Source organism: Marmota marmota, unplaced genomic scaffold (genome assembly GCF_001458135.2).
Source record: "Marmota marmota marmota unplaced genomic scaffold, marMar, whole genome shotgun sequence".
Classification (NCBI taxonomy): domain Eukaryota; kingdom Metazoa; phylum Chordata; class Mammalia; order Rodentia; family Sciuridae; genus Marmota; species Marmota marmota.
In genome coordinates, this window is record NW_026000026.1 from 54,419,208 (window position 1) to 54,442,255 (window position 23,048).

Consider the following 23,048-nt stretch of genomic DNA (forward strand, 5'->3'; position numbering starts at 1 on the left):
AATATGAGGATCAAATGTATTCCCAGATACACTGCTTTTCTTTTTTTTCAACTGAAAGTTAGTAATAATATTTAATAATGATTGTACCAAATCTGAGGTAAAAGGAAAAGCACAAGGGATCTCAGGGCTAAAAGAAACAGAATTCCCTAGGAAGTCCATGTTGCATAGAAATCAAATTTCTGCCTCAATGTTTTACAGTTGCAAAAGAGTCTTGTTCATTCTTTGTATAGTCTGTGTACTTTAAGTATGTTATCTAATTGTTCTTGTCAATGTTTAGGAAAGAACTTCAAAGAGAAAAGTAAATCTACATATTCTCTCATGTCTCCTAGATACCAACGTGTTCTGGTTTACAGTGATACACGACAAAGTCATTTGTTTTCTTGGATGCTGAAGACAAACATCTTTATTAAAGATACTACCAAAAATTTTGGCAAACATTTCAAAACAGATTTGTAAACATAATGCTTCCCTTTTCAACTGGCAGCACTTTGAAAAGACAATACAATAAGACAACACAACTTGAATCAACATTAGTTCAAAATCCTTATATTTTTGACCACATAACTTATGTTCCCACATGATAAAACAAGTGATAGTTTAAATCAACGTTAACAGATAAACTCCATGAAATGAAAGTTTGTGCTGTTTGATGAATCACAGTATGTTATGGTTAAATATAGCCGCTCTTTTTTTATATTCCTGGCATCCAGGATGAAAAAATCTTTAAATATACATCTCATGTAGGTAATAGCTTCTTTGCATATCTCTCTTCAAAAAATACTTTATAGCAGTATATAAATAGTTTACCTACACATTTAATTTTATAATTTTGCCCCAAAACTATAGATCTGTTTAATTTTTATAACATATCAATTTTTGTCCAACATTAATAAAGCTGACAAACTGTTGAAATGGAAATGCTTTTGTCTTCCACAATAGAAGTAGCAATTTGACAGGAAAAAACAAAAACAAAAAACAAACCCTACAGTAACACTCGTCAGTTGTTTAACCTGAGCGTTTGGCCTACTGAGAGTAGCAGCTTTTTTCCTTCATGCACGCTCACATCCACATCACCTCTGCACACATACAGGTTGGGCACATGCTTCCAGACGCTGGTAGGCCACAGTATGCTTCCCATTGCTCTAATCACTGGGAAGCAGTGTAGCTAATGATTAACCACACTAGGTACACAACTAGCAAACACCTTAAGGCAACCATTGTAATGGGGGGTTAACTTGCAGGGCGGATTTAATATTTCAGATCAAGTTAGCCTGTATACCTGTGTATAAAATTATACACAAAAACATACTCATACAACTTTATTTTTAACCCTCCAAAACAATGTTTTAATTTTTTTGTATTTTGTGCAAATTTCTAAATATTCTACCATTTAAGGCAAAGAGTTCGCATTAAGAAAGGTCAGAAAATAGGCTTATGTTTATCCAAAAGCATTTCACCTTGCACATTACTGTTGTTTTGTTTTTTAAACACACACAACTTTTAAGTGTGGATATTGGAGCCCCAATATCTACAAAAAATAATTTCTAATGACAAACACAAGTTTTCAAGGAAAAAAACTGATTTGAAGTATAGACACTGGATCCCCAAAATCTAAAAAATTATTTCTATTAACAAACACAAGTCTTGAAAGGAGGGAAAAAGGACCAGAAAAAGCAGCTTTAAAATGCAGGGAAGCAAAGTAAAATGGGGAAAAAAAGTAACTCAAGTTTACTAATACTGAAACTTTCAACAGGCAAAGTTTCATCTTTTTAGAATCTAGAGCAACTCATTTGGAATTTTAAATAAATAAGCTTAAGTTTATTCACATCTTCTGGTCCAAGCAGAGTTCTAGTGCCATGACTCTGCTTGCTGTTGGTCAAATTCACCTATTAGTCTTTTGATGTGAGCCAGCTTGTTATGAAGATACTCGCATCTGTATTTTTCTTCATGATAATTGGGACTAGACTGCAGGTGGGGAAAAAAGACAGTGAGGAATTAGGTTGCAAAATTTATAACATTTCTCAACCACAAGTCAACAAACCAACAGTGATGATACCTACCTGCTTGATCTTCTGATATTCTTGTAAGACTTCTTCATGAACATTCTACAAAATTAAAAATCAGAATTAGAAAAGAGGAATTTTTTTTTTTTTGGCAACAAATAGCTAATATGTATTCAGGGAGGATGTAGGAAATAGCAATGAAAGAATATAACTTGGTACATCTTTATGGACAGCAGTTTGGCAACAGCTATCAAAACAGTCAATGCAAAACTGACTCAGCAATTCTACTTATACTACAGATTTATTTGTCCCTGAGTAAAATGATGCATATGCAAGGTTATTCACTGCAGTACTGTCTGTAAAGCAAAAGATGGCAAACAATATCAAAATGTTCATCAATCAATACAAAAGATAATAAGAGGACACTAGAACATATGGAAATACTCTATGTAGTGATACAAAAATATTTTTAGATAAATTATATTGGTTAGTGCAAAATAATATGGACAATTTGAATGCATTTACTTAAAAGGAGAAACAGAATGACTAATATATTCTAAGAATTTCATTGTTTTTAAGACTTGAATTTCTTTTCATTTTAATGAAACCAGGATAAACAATAATGTATCATGCTCTAAATTACTTGGACATAATAAAATAATGCAACCTATAACTGAAGAAATCGTAGATTCAATTAAATATATTAGATATGCAAATTTACTTGGGTATATACATACATATATGCATTTCATACACACACATATAATACACACTTCTGAAAGAATATACTGGAAGCCATTAGTGGTGACATCCACTGGGGCAGGGAGAAGATCAGGTAGCTGGGCAAAAATAGCTAGCTAGTCCTCATGTACCAGATATCAGACTTGGATCTGAGCAGTTGACAAGTGCTTACTTACATTTAGTACTCACAACAACCCTATCCTTATTCCATTTTGTGGATAGGGATTTGAGTCAAAGAGGCATTAAGTAACCTGCCCAAGGTCACACAAGTATCAAACGCAGAGCTAACGACTAAGCAGTACTTGGAATTACATTTTAGTTTAAGTAAAATAATGTACATTGGAAAATAACTATATAGGGAAAAAATAAACCTCAAATTTATTATATCACTAACGTCTCCTACCCACAAACACTGATTCCTCTCCCAAAGTCTTATTGAAGAGGTTCCTCTTACCAGCTTATTGAAGAGATTAATGTCCACTATTATAAGACATAAGCAATCTCTAGAACACAAATGCTCTTGGGCTCTTTTGCCTGTTGTGGGGAAACAATCATTTTCTCACACAGGTTGCAGTCAGAATAGTGGCAATGGGCTGGGAGAGAGGCACCATATCCTCTATGGCTGTAAGTGGGAAAAGGTGATCTGGCTTACGCAAGGATGGAAGTATTAATTTCTATCAATGTTTTTGCTAAGAATTAAAAAAAAAATCAGGAGACAGGTCAGGAGTCTACTTCTTTTTGTTAGCTATAGTTATATTACCATGTAAGGTAGCAAAGCAAAAACATACTAATATTGGTTAACAAGCATCAGGCTCTGGAATGATTGGAAATAGCACACTTGTCTTCATTTAAACCCCAGTCTCTGTAGTTTTCACCTCCTTTATATTCTGTGTTTGTACAGTACCTAATTTATGTCAGACTGGGGTTTTTATTTTGTTGACTGATTGTGGCACTGGGATTGAACTCAGGGGTGCTTTACAACTCAGCTACTCCCCAGTCCTTTTCTTTCTGAGACAGGGTCCCCTAAGTAGCCCAGGCTGGCTTGAATTTATAATCCTCTTGCCTCAGGTTCCTGCATCACTGAGATTACAGGTATGTACCACCATGCTTGGCTCAGACTAGGTTTTTAAAAAATAATAATTAAAAAATTTATTTGAAATAGCATAGTTTTGGAGCAAAGCACCAAATTCAGTGGACAGTGTAATCAAATATTGAAATGTATCCCAAGATCATTTTTCCCCTACTTAGTTGTATTTGGTTTGTTTTTAAGAAGTACACTATATATTATATTGTAGTGGCACAAAGATTTTCTGCTGTGTTTATTTGATTTCAGAAGTGCTTAAAATATTTAGTTTTCTAAAGCAGCAGATGCTGGTCAGTAAGAGGACTTATTCTAAAGGTCAGTGAGATGGCTGGGGTTGGGTACAGTAGGAAAAGAAAGGAGTAAAATGTAAAAGTCTGTCCATCTAGGAACAAATCCATTTACCTGGTACTCTTTTGAGCCTGGAGAAAGGCGTTTCCGTTGCGCATCCAGTTTGATAAATCTTCTAGCTACCGTCTCCATCCTGGCGTGCAAAGCCCTGTACTCATCATACTCAGCATTGAAGTCATCCTTGTAATTCTGGCGTTGCTCATAGGAGACAATAGCAATGTATTTTCTAATGAGAAGAGAAGAAAAATGTAAATGGAGAGTAGCTATAGAACCAATATGACTACACAAGTCTGAGGTTTTTTAAAAAAATTGTATGTATGTTTTAGTTGTAGATGGACACAATATCTTTAATCAATTAATTAATTAATTAATTTAACATGGTGCTGAGGATAGAATCCAGTGCCTCATGCATGCAAGGAAAGTGCTGTACCACTGAGCTACAACCCCAACCCCTCAAGTCTGAGATTTAAACCAAATATTTAGAAACAATATCCATGTATGCATTATTTGTATTTAATGCTGCTCTGCCATTATTCTGTTGCTAGGTCACTTTTTCAAAGAAACTTCCAAGTAAAAAGATCACACAGGAGGGTTTAAAAGCTTCAATGAAGGAGAGCAAATGTGAAAAATATATAGTGGCAACAGAATTAAAGTGCAACTACATTAAGAAAAAAAAAAGTATTTACACAGATTTGGCTTCTTGAACTCTTCTTTAGCCTAAACAATTCACTACCACACCAGTGGTAGAGGTCAGCCCATTTATTATAAGTTGCACAGAGACAGAAAGACTTGATGGATTAACAGACACCAGAAAAATGTCTTGCAGTTGGAATGCTGGGGTCAAAACTGTCCCTGGATCCACGGCTTTATGAGGGAGCCTGTCTCTTAGCCTTTCAGACCTATAGCAAGCAGAACTCCTTAACAAAGGGTCTTCAGCTAGCTCTCTTTACCTCTTTCCTCATATTTCTGATTAGGCAAATATAAAAAATATAAAAAGGGAGTTACTTATAGTTTTTTAAATTAAAGACATTTTAATATTAAAACTATTATTTGTGGATCTGGGAACGGGGATCATATCTGACCTGGTTCTTTGTACTCTGTGCTCCTCTCATGAAATGCAAAATTCCCTTGACTATTAGACAAAAAAAAAAAAAAAAAAATGAGGTTTTTCAGGCAGATGGAGGAGCTTTGGGATGTACCCTGGGATACACATTTATTTTTCACTGTGTAACATCTTAGAGTTGAGTCCTCTCCATTTGGTTTTATATAATCTTAGCCGTTTTATTTAAATTGCTCTATCATAGATGCCTAGCTGGAAATGTGAGAAAAGTGATGCAGTGAGCAAACTTAGTGTCCTCATTAATATTTTTATTTATGCTGAGTTAGACAGTGTGGAGGTTTAATTTTCTAAGTGTAATTGAGACAGCAGTCGTATGCTGGTTTAGAGCCGCCCTGCTGTTGCCTTAGCTGTAAAAAGAGCCCAGGCAGCCAAGCTGGGAAACAGTTCTCCTAGATATGGGCTGCCTTGACTGCACACCAGAGGGAGCCCCTAGGGAAAGAGGTTTCTGGGGATAAGCAAAATGGCTGAACCAATCTCAAAACTCACATTTAATTTGTTGTATAATATATTTATCCCATGTTCTCAAAATCACACCCTCAGTATTTCATTTAACAATTTCCTTAGGGAAAAATACCAAACTGGCCCCAAATGGTGTTGTTTATTTGCTTATACTGGCATTTGAACAAAAACCATTTCACTATTTTTAACAAAATTGTTACAGTTTTACAGTTGATTCTTCAAGCAGTGATGGAATAAAAATTTAAACAGTCTGGATAACTCATAAGCACAAGTAACAAAAATATTCTTATTGGGTAAAAATTAGTAATACTGTGGAACAACCATTTAAAAATGTTATTATATAAAAATTAGTAACATTGTAGTTAAGTATGAATTATTCAAAGGCTAATCATTTAGGTTTTATACTAAGTTCTTTTGATTTTCTTAAGAGGCAACTTAAGTTCTGTGTTTTGGGTAATTTTCTCATTACTTTTAGATAATTTGCTATATTTATATGAAAACAATTTTTTTTGTTGTTAAAATAAGTTGCTTTTATTTAAATAAATCAAGCATAAATCAGAGCACTGGAAATGTGATTAACATAGAGATGCACTGAGGTAGGAACAGTAACCTAAAAAAGCTTTTTATATATAGAATTAACTAATTAGGTTGGCAAAACACAGCAACAGCTTTGAATCCATGGGGAAAGTTTAGAATATTTTTGAGTCTCCCCACATGATTTCATCATACATAACGAGTATTTTTCACTATGATAAAAGAGGGATTCAAAATCCATCACAGATCATTCAAGCAGCATCCTAGAGGGGACAACTTTCAGAAGACTTTTAAGGAGGAGTGGGTTTGCAGTTAGAGAGAGGACCCCCCCCCCCCCCCTCCAAGCAGTGGNAGTTAGAGAGAGGCCCCCCCCCCTCCCACTCCAAGCAGTGGAGCCAGGAGCTGTCTGGGAAGCCTGGCTGTAGACCTTCCTGGGTCACTCAGAGGTGGTTACTTTTAAGGGTTCCCCCACAGAACTTTGAAACCACACACTGCCTCAGATGACAGAGTACTCAGCACAGTTTCTCAGGCTCCTGTTAGTTAAGAGATGATAACCAGCATTATGGTTTCATGTGGTCTCACTCCCCAATAAGTATAGCTTTCAGACTACTGTTAAGCAGAAACAACACACTTCAAATCTAAAATGTTCTCTCCTCTGGAAATGATCAAGGCTAACCTGTATAGCTTAACTTTATCCACCATTAGATGCCACTAACAGGGGCAAAAATGTTCATACAGCCTAGATGCTATTTTCTCCATTCTACATTCAAGTTATTTTGCACATTTGTTCATTTTCAAAGCTATCTGCAGTCAGTCTCTTTGCTCTTTCACTCTCATTTTTCCAGGCTCTTGCAACTTAATTATTTTCTCCTTACAGAAGCCTTTTATTCTGTAAAAAAGCTAGAATTATGTGTCCACGTTACAATTTCTGTGATAACCAGTTACAAAAATGTCCCTGGCTTACTGTTTTGCAACTTGTTGTCATAACAAGAAAAACATTATAACTGATACTAAAGTGAAATGACCTAATTTTACTATTCTCTTAATTTGAGGGCAGAAAATTGTTTAAACAAAACCCAACTTATCTGTATTTGTATTATTAAGTGCAGAGGTTCCAGCACTTTGTCAATAATATACCATCCCTTTGGGGGGCTTGAGTGAATGGCTGTGCACTGACAGACTGTCAGCTTGAAGAGTCAGATCCCTGAAATCTTCCATAATCAAAAGCTTGGCCTGGCCCTGGAACAAAGGACAGGCTTCTCTATACTTAAGGCCAATGAACACAGCTCAGAGCAGGGGGAGGCACAACCTGCTCATGCAGACAAGGGTGGATTTGGGACAAGCAGGCTTAATGGCAGCCTTTCAATTGCAGGGGTGGCTCCAGGACTCTATTTCTAGAATTTCTTACTTTTTTGATTTGCAAATTATGGGAAAAAGAATTTGCAAACTTTCTAAAATTAAACAGCTCTCTCCATTGGCAGACAGATGAACTTACATCAAATAATCTGGGAGTTCAATTGTTGAAGAAGGCTCCATGGAGGCAGTGCAACCCGCTTTAACTCCTATGAAAGAAAAAGAAAAAAAATCAGAGCGTTCATCAACCAGCATGGTTATCAAATGCCTGTAATTCTAAAATAGATTAGAAACATCTGGAATACTTTTCCTCAAATTCTATTCTTCCATCTCAATAAGCAACAGTGAGCAAGGAATACAATTGAACACGAACAATAGAGGCCCTATGACCAGCGCCAGCAGAACCCACGCCAGGCATTTAAAGCACCCTGGCTACTGCAGTGTCTGCACAATAAAGGAATTCCATCTTAACCCAAGGTCACTCTTCTATTCTTTCAACAACAGTTGTGGCATCTGCCCAGCAATTCAAAGATTGTGGTGGCAGATGCAGCCAGACAATGGGAGATACAAATTTTACATCAACATCTACTTTTCATAGGATTCAAACAAGGCAGATGAGACAATAAAGTCAGGTAGCAGACTGCTTTGGTCACTGTATTTTTATTGCTCCCCTTTCTTATATGCAGTCAGTAGAATTGGGTAGGAAGTTTCCCCATCAGTTTAAACTAAGATATTATTGAATGTTGATTTATATTCTATCTTTGTTCCTCATAATATGAAACAGATCATTATTATTAGAACCAAAGGAAAAAAAAAGTCCTAGTCACTCATGACTATGCAGTTAAAGTATATAAGTGCTCAGTATTCTGTTTATTTAAATGTACAATTTCTAGGGGCTATGCTTGGACTTCTCATTGGGGTAATTTTTTTAATCATTCAAAGTATAGTTAAGTAAATAACTCAAACCCTAATCTGTTGGCAAAACATGTATGTTCATTATAAAATAAATGCATATATTTTGAAGGGCAAAGTACACTAAATAAATTGCATAGAGCTATGATAATTGTTTAGCTACACACATTTGATTCAAGCTTGGGTACAGAAGCATATGTTTGTACAACAGCCTGAGTCTTCAAGGGACAGCATCAAGTGCAGTACACTTTCCCTTGCCACAGACACCAGAGAAATCCCAGCAGATATAGAGGATGTGGGTCAGATCTTCCCTTGGTTTGAGGATCCCACTTGCTCTGAAAGGCATTTCTGCATACCCTTAGGGAAGGATGCAAAGAGACCAGGTCTGCCTTTCAGGTCTCAAAGTCTGAGAATACTCAAGACTGTGCTGTAGGTCTCAGCACACTGGAATCCAGTCCAACTGGCACTAGGCAGTGTCTTAGGATCACCCATTGGGGGTGGGGAATGTGGAGAGTGGAGTATGCCTGGGAACCTGGCTCATTAACTTTGAGCATGTAGTTTTACTCCTCCATGACTTTTCCTTACCTGACAAATTCAAAGACAAGAGTGTTGGAGGGGAAAAAAGCTTATGCCTACCTCTCAGGCCATTCTATAGTACAACTTGATCTAAATATTTCAACAGATATGTTTTGCCATTCAGTATACACAATCCAGGTAAACAAGTCACTGTGCAATTGTATTCTACAACTCCTTTTGAAGTACCACTAAAAGGAAACAATCAGGGCTTTTCTGTTGTGGTAAAATGGTCAGTTACATCTGGGTTTAAAACAGGCAGTGATGCTAAATGACAGATTTGGATCTTTTATGTGCTGGCATGCAAGACATTAAATTTAGAAGATAATTTTTGTAAGTAAGAAAAATCTAAATTTGTCATTAGATTTTCAAAATAAGTATGCCTTAGGTAAACAGTCTGTCTACTGCTTAACTTTCTTTAGAGGTAGAGTTATTTTAAGCTTCTCAGGTCTCTAGATATTGGTTTTTAAGTTTCCTAAAGCCTGATCAGGTTAATTTTATGAATAACTATAGATATTAGCTTTCTAAAACAGAACTTCAAGGGTGAAAACAACCTCCCCATCAAAAGATAAAAACTTAATGTCTATCTAGCTAATAATAGCTAATAGCCTTGTAAAAGGCAAACTGCTTTCACTGCAAATGAAGATGATGTTATAGATCTGCAAATATAATTTTACCTTGCCTGTTGTATAATGACATTTCCCTTATGCTAAAATTAATTAAAGCAGGGGTGACCCCCCATTTCTCTGAGAAAGGAAAAAATGAATATTTCTATTGCTAATTGTCTGTCTAGTTAAATCAGTTTAAGAATGGCATATAATCGTCATGATATGGCATATAACTGACATGTAACAATGTCCTAACAAACGTGGAGAAGAGTATCAAAGTCTACCTTCTAAAAGGAGGCTCTGGAGCTGAGGTTGTGGCTCAGCGGTAGAGCACTCGCCTAGCACATGCAAGGCCCTGGGTTCGATCCTCAGCACCACATAAAATTAAATAAGTCAAATAAAGGTACTGTGTCCAACTACAACTAAAAAATAAATATTAAAAAAAAACAAAGGTCCATCAACAACTAAAAGGAGGTTCTGGAGGATGACAGGGTCACTTTCAAATGCCATTATCTTACTAACAAATATGGAAATTATGTGTAACAGTTGATGAAAAAGAACCTAAAAATGACAGTATAAAATTAAGGAAAAAAATCTGCTTTAAAGTGCAAAGTTAGCTGGGTATGATGGTGCAGTGCATGCCTATAATCCCAGTGACTCAGGAGGCTGAGGCAGGAGGATCATGAGTTCAAAGCCAGCATCAGCAACTTAGCAAGGCCCTAAACAACTTACTGAGACCCTGACTCAAAAATAAAAAGGGCTGTAGATGGGGCTCAGTGGTTAAATGCTCCTGAGTTCAATCCCAGGTACCAAAAAAAAAAAAAAAAAAAAAAAAAAGTGCAATATTAAGATCAATAATTAAATAGAAGGTGATTTGCTTAAAGAACATTATTAATTATAAACAGTATAATTTCAGATTTGTGAATAGTATGTTCTTCAGTTCATTTATACCTTCATTGGAATTTGGACTGGAGTTACTCAGCTTGGCAATTTCTTCTCTTTGAACATCTTCCTCCTTCTCCTCAATAGTCTCAATGTCATGCTTTTTTATTTGGTCCTTTTCCTTGTGTTTCTTAGACTTCTTTTTGGACTTTTTGTGAGACATTGAATAGTTTTCTTCCATAGGCTTTGGACACTTTAGTAGAACTGAACCAGGGGGTAAGGTTTCCAGAGAAGTCCTAGAGGTATATTTGTCTTGCTGGTCCTCATAGATACTACCATTTTGACTAAAACTGTCAACGGGTAGGTCTTGAGTCCCCCGGCCTTCTGGAGTGCTAGGGGAATTAGAGTTAGAATTTACAGTCTGAGGAGGATTTGAGACAGGCAGGTGAGTTGAAGGCAGCGGTGGAGGGGTGGGGATGGCAGCAGCTGCAGGGGGTGGCGGGAGACCTGCAGCAGATTTGTCACTGGTGGGATTCAAATGATCATTTAATGTTGGCTGTACTCTATTTGTCAGGTGAGATATTCGAGCTTTTTTATTCACTAAAGGATCAATAAACTCTGAATCCACAGGTCGTTTCTGGAGGGAGGGGGAAGGAAAAAAGTGAGCTGGTTTGCAATAAAATCCAATAAATTCACTATATATATATATATTATATATAATTGGTTAAACAACTGAGTATTCTTATTCATACTAACCCTTCTCCAAATTTAAGCAAAAACAAAACAAACCCTATGACAACCCCCAAACCAAACCAATAGGAAAACAAATTTAAATGTCTAATGTCAAAAGCAGAACCTGGCAAATACATATTTTGCGGAGATACTCAATTATTTTTGTCTATGCAGTCTTATTCTAAGTTCCTAAGAGACTATGCTGATTTATGAGGATTAGACCACTATTAAATAGAGACAGCCACCCTCCACATTAGTCCAGTTCTAGTAAATAAGAAGAGAAAGCAATTTTTACCATTTGACTGAGAACTAACAAGTTCAGGTAAAAGGGAAGATGCCCATGCCCTTTTAATCTCTAATGTTCTAAAATGCTCCAGTTATGAATATTTTGGCTATCATTTATCATTTCATCTGTTTTAGAGTGAGTACAGCTAGCACTTTCAGGGTAATTTCTCTAAGTATCTCTGTCATTGCTAAAAAGCTATTTAATTTTTAAAATTTTACATGTCTCTTCATCATATTCTAAACTGGTAACTGGAAATTCATAACTGATCTATTAAAATTATGAAATACTTTAAAAATCATGCTAATATTAGTTTAATCTAGCAGTAGCAATAGTATTGAAGCTCAAAAAGTATAAAACGTAAGTCTATTTTTATGTTTAAATGTAATGTTATAGCTTATATTTTAGCTTGAAAGAAAATAATAGATAATAAACCCACTAATTTATTTCAGTTCAGTACCATTTACTTGGTACTTGGTATGTAATCTGATCAGAGTAGAAGTAGCTTTTTAGTAGTTGGCATTAAAGTGAGGCTTTCAGGGGCTGGGGTAGTGGCTCAGTGATAGAGCACTTGCCTGGCATGTGTGAGGCCCTGGGTTCAATTCTCGGCACCACATATAAATAAATAAATTAAATACAGGTCCATCAATGACTAAAAAATATTTTAAAAAATGAGGCTTCCACACACAATATATATGCAAGGATGGAAATGCTCTCCCCCACCCCCCTTGCACCCTTCACAATAGGTTTCTAACAATTTCTGTGGTATGAATAGCCTTTTGCCCAGGGCAAGCTTATTTTTTTCTACACATCTGTCTGCTTCTCCCTAATTCTTAGGAGCAGGGTCTTGCAGGGTGGGGAAAGAGAGGAGAAAGAGAACCCTGTGTCTGCAATAGGAGGTGGGGAGGTCTTCCCACTGTCTGTCCAATGTGTCTGGACACTGAAACTCTCCTTGAGAACTCACTCTCTCAGGAAGTTTCAGTGCTAGCTGGTGAGCTGAGAACCAGAAAGCTGGGACTCCAGCGCTGCCCAGGGCTTGCCCAACCTTTTCTGGGATGGGCTATATCTCTCAGGGGAATTCTAAACTGGAATAGAGTATTTTGATTAGAACCCACTGAAAAGAATATTAAGATAACACATATATGAGAAAGACATAATTTTAAAAATTATTTGCTTATTATAAATACATTTTCCCCAAGAATATTTTTCTAGAAAATGTTTCAGACAAAATTAAATATCTTTAATTTTCCATACAATCTGTGAATTAAATGGAACTAGATAAGTCTTCTAGTGACCAAATTAGAAAGTAGATAATGTTACAACAAAATGTAAACTTTAAAAATGGAAAGCAAGGTATGTGTGTTAAGTAATCTGACCAGTAGTGCTGCACAGAGGGGACACTTCTGGGATGAGAGCCGAGACCTGAGTTCTAGGCTGAGCTTGGCCATGAACCAGCTGGGTGGCTTTACGAAGGCAACCTGTGCGGTCTCTGGGCCTCATTTCCCTCACTTACAAATCAGAGGACCTGACTAGCTGTCCCCTGAGGTCCATGTCAATTCTGTGGTTTTATAATTTTATGACATACCTGAGGAGAGGATGCAGAATCTCTACTAGAACATATGGGAGATTCTGAACGGCTGGGGCCAGCAGAATTCTGAGATGAATTTAGTTTTCTGTAAAGGACACACATGTTCCAGGTAATTAAAGAGAACTTTAAAATGTTCATGATAGAAAGTTCAACCTTGCTTTTCTTTCCCACCTCAACACTAAAATAACAGTGACCAAAATAATTATTTGTATTATTAAAAAATAAATAAGTAAAAGGAAAAAGCTTACCTAGAGAGCACTGATTCCAATAACCGTCTGTCTGTTTCATTGTATCCTGGCCAGTCTCGCTGCAGCTCCTTAAACACATAATCCTTTAAAGTATAGGAGAGGTCTTTTGGATTCAGATTGGCTACCTAATGTGTGGTGTAAAGACAGATCATTAGATATTTTTGCTAAAAAAGGTAATCTTCAGGATTTATATTAAAAATAATTAAACCAATTGACCACAAAGGGACTGCTACTTTGTACATGCCAGATCTTAAAAAATGCTGTTCTTTCTTCATCATCCTTATTTCAAAACTTCATTTTGAGAAGGTTAAAAAAAAGAAAGAAAGAAAAGAAAACAGAAGGAATTAAAACTTTATAAGCTGAGCTGAATGTTTTTTTCCTGGGTGGCTACTGAACTGTTAAATTTCCAATCATATAGTAAGCACACATTAGGGGAAAAAAATGGGGGAAACAAATTTTAAATAAAGTTTTCTAGGAATCTAAAGCAGTTATATCATCATCATTTACTTCCTGTTATTAACTCCATTACTTTTGAGTCATAATAAAAAGCCTTGACCAAAGCTGGGGATGAGCTCAGTGGTAAAATTCTGGCCTAGCAAGCGTGAGGCCCTGGGTTAAATCCCCAGCACCACAAGAAAAAAATCCTCCATCACTTGTATTAAGAAGAAAACAGTGTCCAAATGGGTTACAAAAGTGTCCTTTCAGCTAGCAACAGAAACTGCCTTTATAAATTGTATCAATTCTGATAACCATGTCTTTTTTTTTTTTTTTTTAAATAACCAAGCTTGCTCCTTTATCTGCCAGGTCTCCTGAAGAACCCAGTCCTTAAAATTCCCCCAAACCGATAAACGGAAATATAAACTAAAGAAAAACCCAAATAACTGTTATTAGCCAAATGGTTTATCCCCAAATGTAATCTTTTCCTATCCCTTAACTACAATTCCTAGAGTGTCAAGGCCTATAATCCATTAACTACACAAATGCATGGTTTCAGGTGCCAAACCAAAAGTAACTTTTAAGGCTAGGAACAAGATACTCCTGCCTGTCACTTACTTTGGATATGTTCTTTATAAATAACTTGACTTTTTAGTGTGTCTTTTAAAAGAACTATCAAGCATAGTTTATGCTTTTCTCATAGCTTAGCTGAATAGTAATCTAATATTAAAGTTGGTATAAACTAGAACACAGCACACTTATCTGAAAATTCAAATTTGCAAATAAATTAACATAGAATACATACTATCAGAAGTGTCTTAAGTGGAAAAAATATAATAGTCCCTTGATTTTCTACTATCCTTGGCACTACACATGCCAACACCCACCCCACAGAGGATTCTCTAGGCTTCTGTACTAGGACATTCTTACCCTTCTTTCTCCTCCTGCAGCACCTTTTCTTTCTTAAGTCCCCTTTGTTCACTGCTCTATAGGATGGAATGCTCAGTGTCTGCCTTCTGACCTGTTGTCTTCATTATCTTTATCTCCTTCTAAGATGACGTTAGTCCACTGACTTTCAATGCCCTCTTTATATGCTGTTAATTCATGGCTCTAGACTCAAATGTTCTCTGAACACCAGACCCTTGTATATAATTACCTATTCATGTGCAATTACCTGGACATCTTTCAAAGAGAATCGATGTAAGACAGAATTTCTGACCACCACTCCACACCACTTTATACCTGTTCCTTTTCCATCCCTTCCTATCTCAGTCAGGGGTTGAATATCTATTCAGCTATTCTAGACAAAAGCCTAGTTATAATCACAGATTCCATTCTTTCCCTCACTCTTTCCTAGCACCAAGGCCCTTAGCAAGTCTTATTACAAAATATATCTAATCTGATAAAATATCTCCACCATTCCCACCAGACCAAGCCACTAACTCTTCATATCTGGATTTCTGTAGCAGGCTTATGTAAGTAATCTTTCTCTTCAGCTTTTGCCTGAACCTCCACCCCCACCTCTATCCTCTTTTATCACCCCTCCCCCTGCCCAAGCCATTCTTGCCACAGAAGTCTGAGTGGCCTTATTGAAAGTATAAATCAGATTACAGCATATTCTTGAGTAAAGTTTTATAGTGGTTTCCTTCCTCACTCAAAAGAAATCTGAGCTCCTCACCTATGACCATAAAAAGTCCTCTGAAATTTGGTCTCTGTATCCTCTTCTCTGTTCTACCCTGAACACACCAAACCTTCTCTTCCTCAGGAGTACTGACTCTTGTTCCTGTCTTTTGCCCAAAAAGGTTCCCTGAACTCCCTGCTGGAAGTAGCAGGTCTCTTTCCCAGAGCCTCCAAACTCCCTGTTCTTCCTGAAATTGTCCAAATATACTCCAGAAGGGCAGGGATCATCTGTCGGAGTCATTTTGGGATTCCAATATTTAGAACAGTACCTAGCACATTCCAGATACAGACATGCCTTAGTATCCACAGGAATTGGTTCTGAGACCCCCATAGATATCAAAATCCTTGGGTGCTCAAGTTCTTTATATAAAGTGGTCTAGATTTTTAGTATTCTCCCATATACTGTAAATAATCTCTAAATTACTTATTATATTTAATATAATGGATAAGCTATTAAATAGTTGTTATGCTGTATTGTTTAGCATATAAAGGCAAGGAAAAAGTATGTATGTTCAGTACAGATGTAATTTTATTTTGAATATTTTTGATACACAGTTGGTTGAATTTGTAGATATGGAACCAGTAGATACGGAAGGCCAATTATACTTAAAATGAGTAGAATAAATGAATGTTAAGCTTGAGCCAAATAGCCAAATGTTAAGCTTAAGAAGAACATTATTCAGATTTATCTAGTTGCTTTTCTGATTTCTAAAATTTATTTTTTCTCCAGGAAAACCATCATTCTAAGAAAAAGCTTTATAAATATATACCATTTTAGTAACAATCCAGATTTCCTGATGGATGTCAAGCATTTTAAAATTCAGGTACAAGCTTTTAAATTTCACTAGGTGCTAGCAGCTTAGTTTACCTTAGAAAGCTATTACTTTGATGAATTAATAATGTTTACAGGGTACAAAAAACAACTATATAAGCAACGAATCAGCAGATATCTTTATTGACAAAGAAAAACCATGACTGATCATTTTAGGCCACTTGTTTGCCAGCTGGCTTCTCTGGGACAGACCAACCAATTTTTGAATGATTTAAGTATTTTGTTATTTTTTTTCCCTTTCTCTTTCATGCTTACTTTTAGTTTCATTGGTGCACAAGTCATTTTATGTTAGCTATCAGGAGTGTTCAGGAAAAGAAACATGGGGGTAATTGTTTTAAGTAAAAATTCTAAATATGCTTTTGCTAACTTCCTTCTGAGGATTAAATGAGATTGCACAAGTGAATTGCCTAGCACATAGCAAATGCCCCCCAAATGATAGATGTAAGTAGCCCTTGTATCTATGTTTTCAGCCCATATCATACATTAGATTTCTCAAGAGTTTTATGCAATATCAGTGCCCAGGCCCTATTTTCAGACCCTTGTATTCGTTGCTATAGGGTGGAATTCTGGCACTGGCATTTTAAAAAAAGCTCCCTGGAGTATTCTAATATACAGGAAGGATGAGTCTTTACATTAGATTCTACCAACCAATCCTAATAACTCTATGTCCCAATTGCTCAGAGGTCAAGTATATCTACATTTTTAGATATATCTATCTACATACATATGACCATACAACTATGATTGGCCTCTATGAGAACCCCTTCTGCCATTATTTTTCCCTCTCCATCCATTAACCTAGAAAGTAATCCATAACCTTTCTGGAGGTGCAAGTACCAAGTATTTTATCAAATGTAACCTGATTTTCACTTCCTCAAATGTAAGACTGAACACACACTCTCATCCTCATTTTTTCTTTCATCCTTTCTTTGGAGCTCTTAAACCTTCTATGGGATATATGGATTTAAATTGTTTCTAAAATATGTTCAGCGGGTTTAATAAAGATCCTTGAGGCAGACAGAGGTGTATAGGGGGATGGCTAATCCTGAACTGGAGTTGATGGTTTTTCTCTTTTATAACATGTAGTATTATATCTTGAATATAAGAAATGTATTAATAAAAAACAGACTTAAAAGTGTTATTCTTTGAAAAACAGATGAAAGCCCATAGGGTTTTTTTTAAATGATGGAATTTAAGAACAACTTAAATTTGGAAATGTTATTGCTTTAGAAAAAACAGAGATGGATCACATTTATGATGGATCTGAAGCCAGTATGAAAAATACAGGAAATTAACAATCTGACAAACTATTGACTTAATTTAAAAGAATGGCTTATTATTATACGTAAGCTTGTGATTTCAAGGGAACTCATCACAGCTAATACTGCTCAGATTATATACTGAACTCATCACAGCTAATACTGCTTAGAGTATTAACACATAATTTAATGCAGACATGGGACTGACATTGGCACACTTGGTGGCAGAAAAAGGCAGGGCAGTGAGGGTAGCAAGTAGTATTCAAGGCAGGAGACATTCTAAATTATGTAGTGACAAAAATATTCTGGCTTTTACCAAAGACCACAAAATACACTGTATAACTTTACCTATACATAAACAAATGAAAATTAAGGCAAAAGTTTAGGTGATTTGAGACTAAAGGCAGAAGAGAACTTCTTGCCTATTCTTTTTTTAAAAAATATTTATTTTTTAGTTATAGGTGGACACAATATCTTTATTTTTATATAGTGCTGAGGATTGAACCCAGTGCCTCATGTATGCTAGGCGAGCACTCTACCTCTGAGCCACAACCCCAGCCCCTTGCCTACTCTTAATGGAATTTTATGGTAAAATTTGTTTGATACACATGAAGATAAGCCCACATTTCAATTAGTTTTTGACTAAATGCTTAAAAAAGATGATTTAACTTAATATTAGGCAATTATATATTTCATACACCATTGATCAAATTACTCTGAATTTCTCTATTACAATAATAACAAGATTAAATGATAATAAACCTTCTTAGTGAACTTCTAAACAAGAAGTTATACAGAAGGACCTCTCCCTAGATGCCCTCACCTGTTGCAGAATTGCTCCCAGGGAGTTCTTGTCCTTTTGATTCACTCCATCTTTCTGTAGTCTAGCCAGGAGCTCAGGTTTCTTGTAGGTCTTTAGTGCCAGTAAGTGAATCACCCTGTCTCTGTATGGCCGCTGAGAAACACTGCTGCTGCCATGAGTCTTTCGAATTGTATTTGCAGGGTTCATGGGGGTTGACCTTTTCCTCTCCGGCACTGCATCTGAGATGGCTTGAGGTGCTTTCCGAATTTGCACTCTTTTCCCTAAAGCCCAGTGGAAATGACAATGTTACATGTTTGAGGGTTATAATATAATGAGCATTTTGGGTTCCACAACTCAGATTTAGGTACTTTTTCATTTCTGGAAGAAATAAAGGTCACTTTATTTCACTTTTTAGTTTACAGAGACCTGCAAACAAAAAGTATTCTAAATAAATGACCTAAAATTAGGACTTCTTTTGATGAAATCATTTCTTGAAATAAATACGTATTATAGTTATTTGGCTACTAGGCTACACATGGATAATAATTATAGACACAAATGTAACAGACTAGAAAATTTTAGATTGTAGGTTTTTCATAATAATTCCCATGCTTACCTGTCCAATTTATAGAACTTAAATCTGATATTATATGACATTTCTGAACAGCAGAAAGGAATACAGTGAACACGGTAATAGGAGAAAAACCTGTCCAATCTCACTAAGAGCATATTCTTGGCTAACCTGGGTGACTAATAATTTCACAGATTCAGAAGCCTTGAGAGGGGAGTCAACATCCACCAGGGATCTAGTAATGATATTCTTTTTCAAAAAGTCATAACAAATTCTAGAAGTAAAAAATCAAAACAATTACAACAAGAAACAAACAAAACGAAAACACCAACCAATAAATAAAATCAACCAACCCACAAACTAAACAATCTCAGAGAGGCAAACAGATCTGCCCTCTGTGAGCTGGGACTAAAGGAACGGATGGATGATGGTTGGAGGAATGGAAAATGGTACAAAGGAGGCCTTCACGCCATTGCCTAATGGACCAGGGCCATTCATGTGGGTAACCCATTTTCTGTTTGGACTGAACACTGACACTTGGCAAATGGCTACTTTATAGAAAATGTGTGGGCTGACACGATACTACGTGTATGTGCGAAGCTACCCAGAGATGACTGGTTACCGAAGACCCTGGTAATCATTCCTTCTTGAAGGGACAGAAAGTAGCATGAAATGTATAAGACCCTCCTTTTATGATTTCTGAGTTAGAATCTTTCAGATCCTTTAGATCACATTAAGCCCAACTCCAAGCCCTCTGGTTAAAAGTGGGGGAAGAACTAGTAATAATGTACAATGTGGGGCAATTACATTAGGAACAGGACTAACAACTACAAACAATAAATAATTACAGCAATTTTCATGAGCTGTGGCCTAGGGTGAATCAGTTCTAATGAAGAGTAACTCTGTCCATGTTGGGCTCCCCATGCTTGGCAGTTGCTTGACACCATCCTATCTCAAGAAAGAGGAAAAGGAGAAATATTCTCTGGAAACCTCTATCAGCTAGGCTGTTTCTTTACTATTCAGACAAAACTGATTGCAAATATCAGATCAAAGTACTGCACAACAAAGGAACTCACCATTAAGGAGACTGTGTCTAATGATATGAAAAACTATTAAACTACTTGGAGTTTTGGAGATATATCTGATTTCTTTATTTTCTTTTTTTTGTAATTTAGAGACAGCTGGATCAATGTAAGATGCAAAGGGACCTAATATTTACCAGGCATCAGTTATGTGAGGACAGTATGCTAACAGCTTCATAAACATTACATCATTAGATCTTTCAGTAATCTGAAAAGGTGAACATTGCCCCCATTTCGCAGATGAGGTATCTGAGGCTTTCAGTGAGATATGCTCAAATGGTGAAGTGCTCACTTAGCATATGGGATTTTCTATGATTGACACCCAAATTTTCTCATTGTACTTCTTTGTTTTGCTGTTGGTCCATATTAGATTGTTAACTCCATGAGGGCAGGACTATGGTTGTTTTCTCTACCAGCAGATTATGAATCAGTGTTTGATAACAGAGTGAATGAGAACAAGACAGCAAATAAACAGAGGAGTAGGAATCAACAGAGCTATATTTTCCCATATTGCCATATGGGAATTATTACTATTCTCCAGTATTGATAGTCTGTGGACACACTGAAATTTCTAAAATGAAATTTTAAACTCAAACTTTCCAACCTGACATTTCTCAGTTGTAATAGTGTTAACATTACCATTCTTTGAAAATTTAACATGAATTTGTGAGAAAAAAAATAGGATGGGGGTCATAAAAATATAGGAAATGCTATAAATTCCACACTTGCCAAGTCTTGCAAAAGAAAGAAACCTGTTTCACTCCTTTCCAAACCAAGCTGACTGATGGATCATTTGGAATGAATTCAAGCCAGCAAGGCAAATAAAAATAAAAACAAAGTGAGAGCACTGCTGCTGTGCTCCAGCTTCCCCACCTCCTCTGAACCTCTCTTTGTCTCTGCTCCTTGGCCTCAGAGGGGCTCCAAGGTCTATGGGTTTAACCCCACCTTCCCAGAATCAGGCAGAAATAAATAAGGGAGGCTAACACTCCCCTAAGAGGGGAATAGGTATGATGTTTAATGGGAAATGAGAATCTGGTAAGGGAAAAAACAGAGCTAGGCCTAGTGACAGGCTGTCATCTCCCTCTGGATCCCTCACCCCCAATACATGCACTTCACTTTTTATCTCCTTTTTCTTTTAGACAGTCAAGCCGTAACCCATTTTTTTTTTTTTCAAATGCTTGAAAGAACAACCCAGATACACTGGGTCACTGAATTGCACTGATCACTTGCTTGCTGTCTCCTCATTCCTCCTGTGCTATACAACCAGGAGGAAGACCTTGGGTTTAAGAAAAGACAGGTTACAGATGAGGAAAACATTGGTGATAGAAATATTTAGAGAACTGAGAAGCTAAAAAAAAAAAAAAGAAGAAGAAGAAGAAAAAAGCAAGAAAATGTCAGGTTTAAAGTGGGCAGAATGGCTTTATTTTTATTTTTAATATTTGCCTCAGAAAAGCCCTTCTAATAAAGCCTATGGGAAAAATCTAATTCTCTTTCCAGACCCAACTGCTAATCAATTCCCTAGGCTCCTTTATAAACAGCAGCAGTGGTACCAACAGGGCTGGGCAATCTGGGACTATATCTGAGTCGTTGTTTCATAACAAGGAGTCCACTTCTAACTCTTCCCTTTCTTATGCGATGGTAAAAGTGTTTCTCCCTCAATCTATTGGCTCTGAGTAAACAATCTGAAAGAGAGAGGTTAAAGCAGTCCATCAGAAAGAGAGGAGGGACTGTAGCCATCTTCTGAAGTTGCTTTTCTGGTCTAAGGAACCTGACCAAAAACCCTGGCAATACAGACCTGAGGCTTGAAAAACATCAGCAGGGTTGTGCTGATGACACGGCCTGGGTTATGATTAAATACATAATCCACTGCAATGGAATCCATACCCACCATTTGGCATTTGTGATCACTTTTTCAAAAGGTTTATTTAATAAATAAATAAATAAATAAATGCTCAATAGACACAAAATGTTAAAACTATAAAAGATTTTAGATATTATCTGGTTCAAATACCTCTTTAATATTTGAGAAAATTAAAATGCTAAATGATTTCTCTAGTCATTCAAATATGTGTTAACTCATTGAAATTAAGGAGGGTGAGGGAAAGTTTCAAATAGAATCTTAGAAATAATATTAATTGTTATTTTAAATTCCCAAATAAATATTAGTACATATAAAGATTTGCAATTCATAAAAGTCCAGAATTTAGGTTGTAAGTTATAAGTAGACTTAAGATACTGGTAAAACAGAAGTCAGGGTGACTAGTGATTTTTTTCTTAGACAAATACAGTAATGTTCACCCTGACATAAATGTCATGACTAGAACTGAAAATGTTACTCAAGAAATAAAAGTATTGTTTTCTAGATTAAAGTTGCTCTGCTCCTCTCTAGGCAAATAGGTTTTGCTTTGTTCAGCTCACAAAAGGGTTGCAGGAGCTCATATTCCTGGTGATTAGGCCAGGTGACCTTGGACCTCTAAGAGCACAGTCTCTATCCCATAAGCTGGGTTTGTGCCCTAGTTCAGCTGTGAGAGGCCTGGTGTGGCATCATGCCACCACTGTACCACAGCAGGACAGCATTGTTCTCATTTGCCTCCACCCAGGCTGACACTGCTGAAGGAAACCTGGTTCTGCAGGTACTGAGGCAGCATAGGTGAGCTTTTGGTGTCATTTTACATGGTATAGTCAATTATGAACTAAAGGGGCATGTCCTGCTGTTTTAGGAAGAGAACATGTTCACGAGGCCATGCCTATATCATTTGCTATTTGCTGAGCCCAACAACTAGATGTGTAAAATGGAGAGATAATCATAACCTACTTCCTAGAGTGATCATGAGACTCAGATGAGTAACCACAGGTAAAGCGCTAGCTGATACCTTGTGCTAAATTATTTCTCTATTCATTCAAATATGTGTTAACCCA

At 36.5% G+C, this 23,048-nt stretch overlaps 1 protein-coding gene across 1 annotated transcript in view; it reads right to left on the bottom strand.

The window, feature by feature from the left end:
- Positions 1 to 385: 385 nt before the first annotated feature.
- Ell2 (elongation factor for RNA polymerase II 2) overlaps positions 386 to 23,048 on the bottom strand; it is a 64,965-nt gene continuing 42,302 nt past the window's right edge. Inside the window, exons 4-11 of the mRNA XM_048811862.1 lie at positions 18,498 to 18,757; positions 13,469 to 13,593; positions 13,218 to 13,305; positions 10,687 to 11,254; positions 7,785 to 7,851; positions 4,231 to 4,402; positions 2,061 to 2,105; positions 386 to 1,965 (exon numbers count right to left, since the gene is read on the bottom strand). Of these exons, the coding sequence (XP_048667819.1) occupies positions 1,849 to 1,965; positions 2,061 to 2,105; positions 4,231 to 4,402; positions 7,785 to 7,851; positions 10,687 to 11,254; positions 13,218 to 13,305; positions 13,469 to 13,593; positions 18,498 to 18,757 (1,442 nt within the window). The 3' untranslated portion in view covers positions 386 to 1,848. The remainder of the gene's footprint in view (positions 1,966 to 2,060; positions 2,106 to 4,230; positions 4,403 to 7,784; positions 7,852 to 10,686; positions 11,255 to 13,217; positions 13,306 to 13,468; positions 13,594 to 18,497; positions 18,758 to 23,048) is intronic.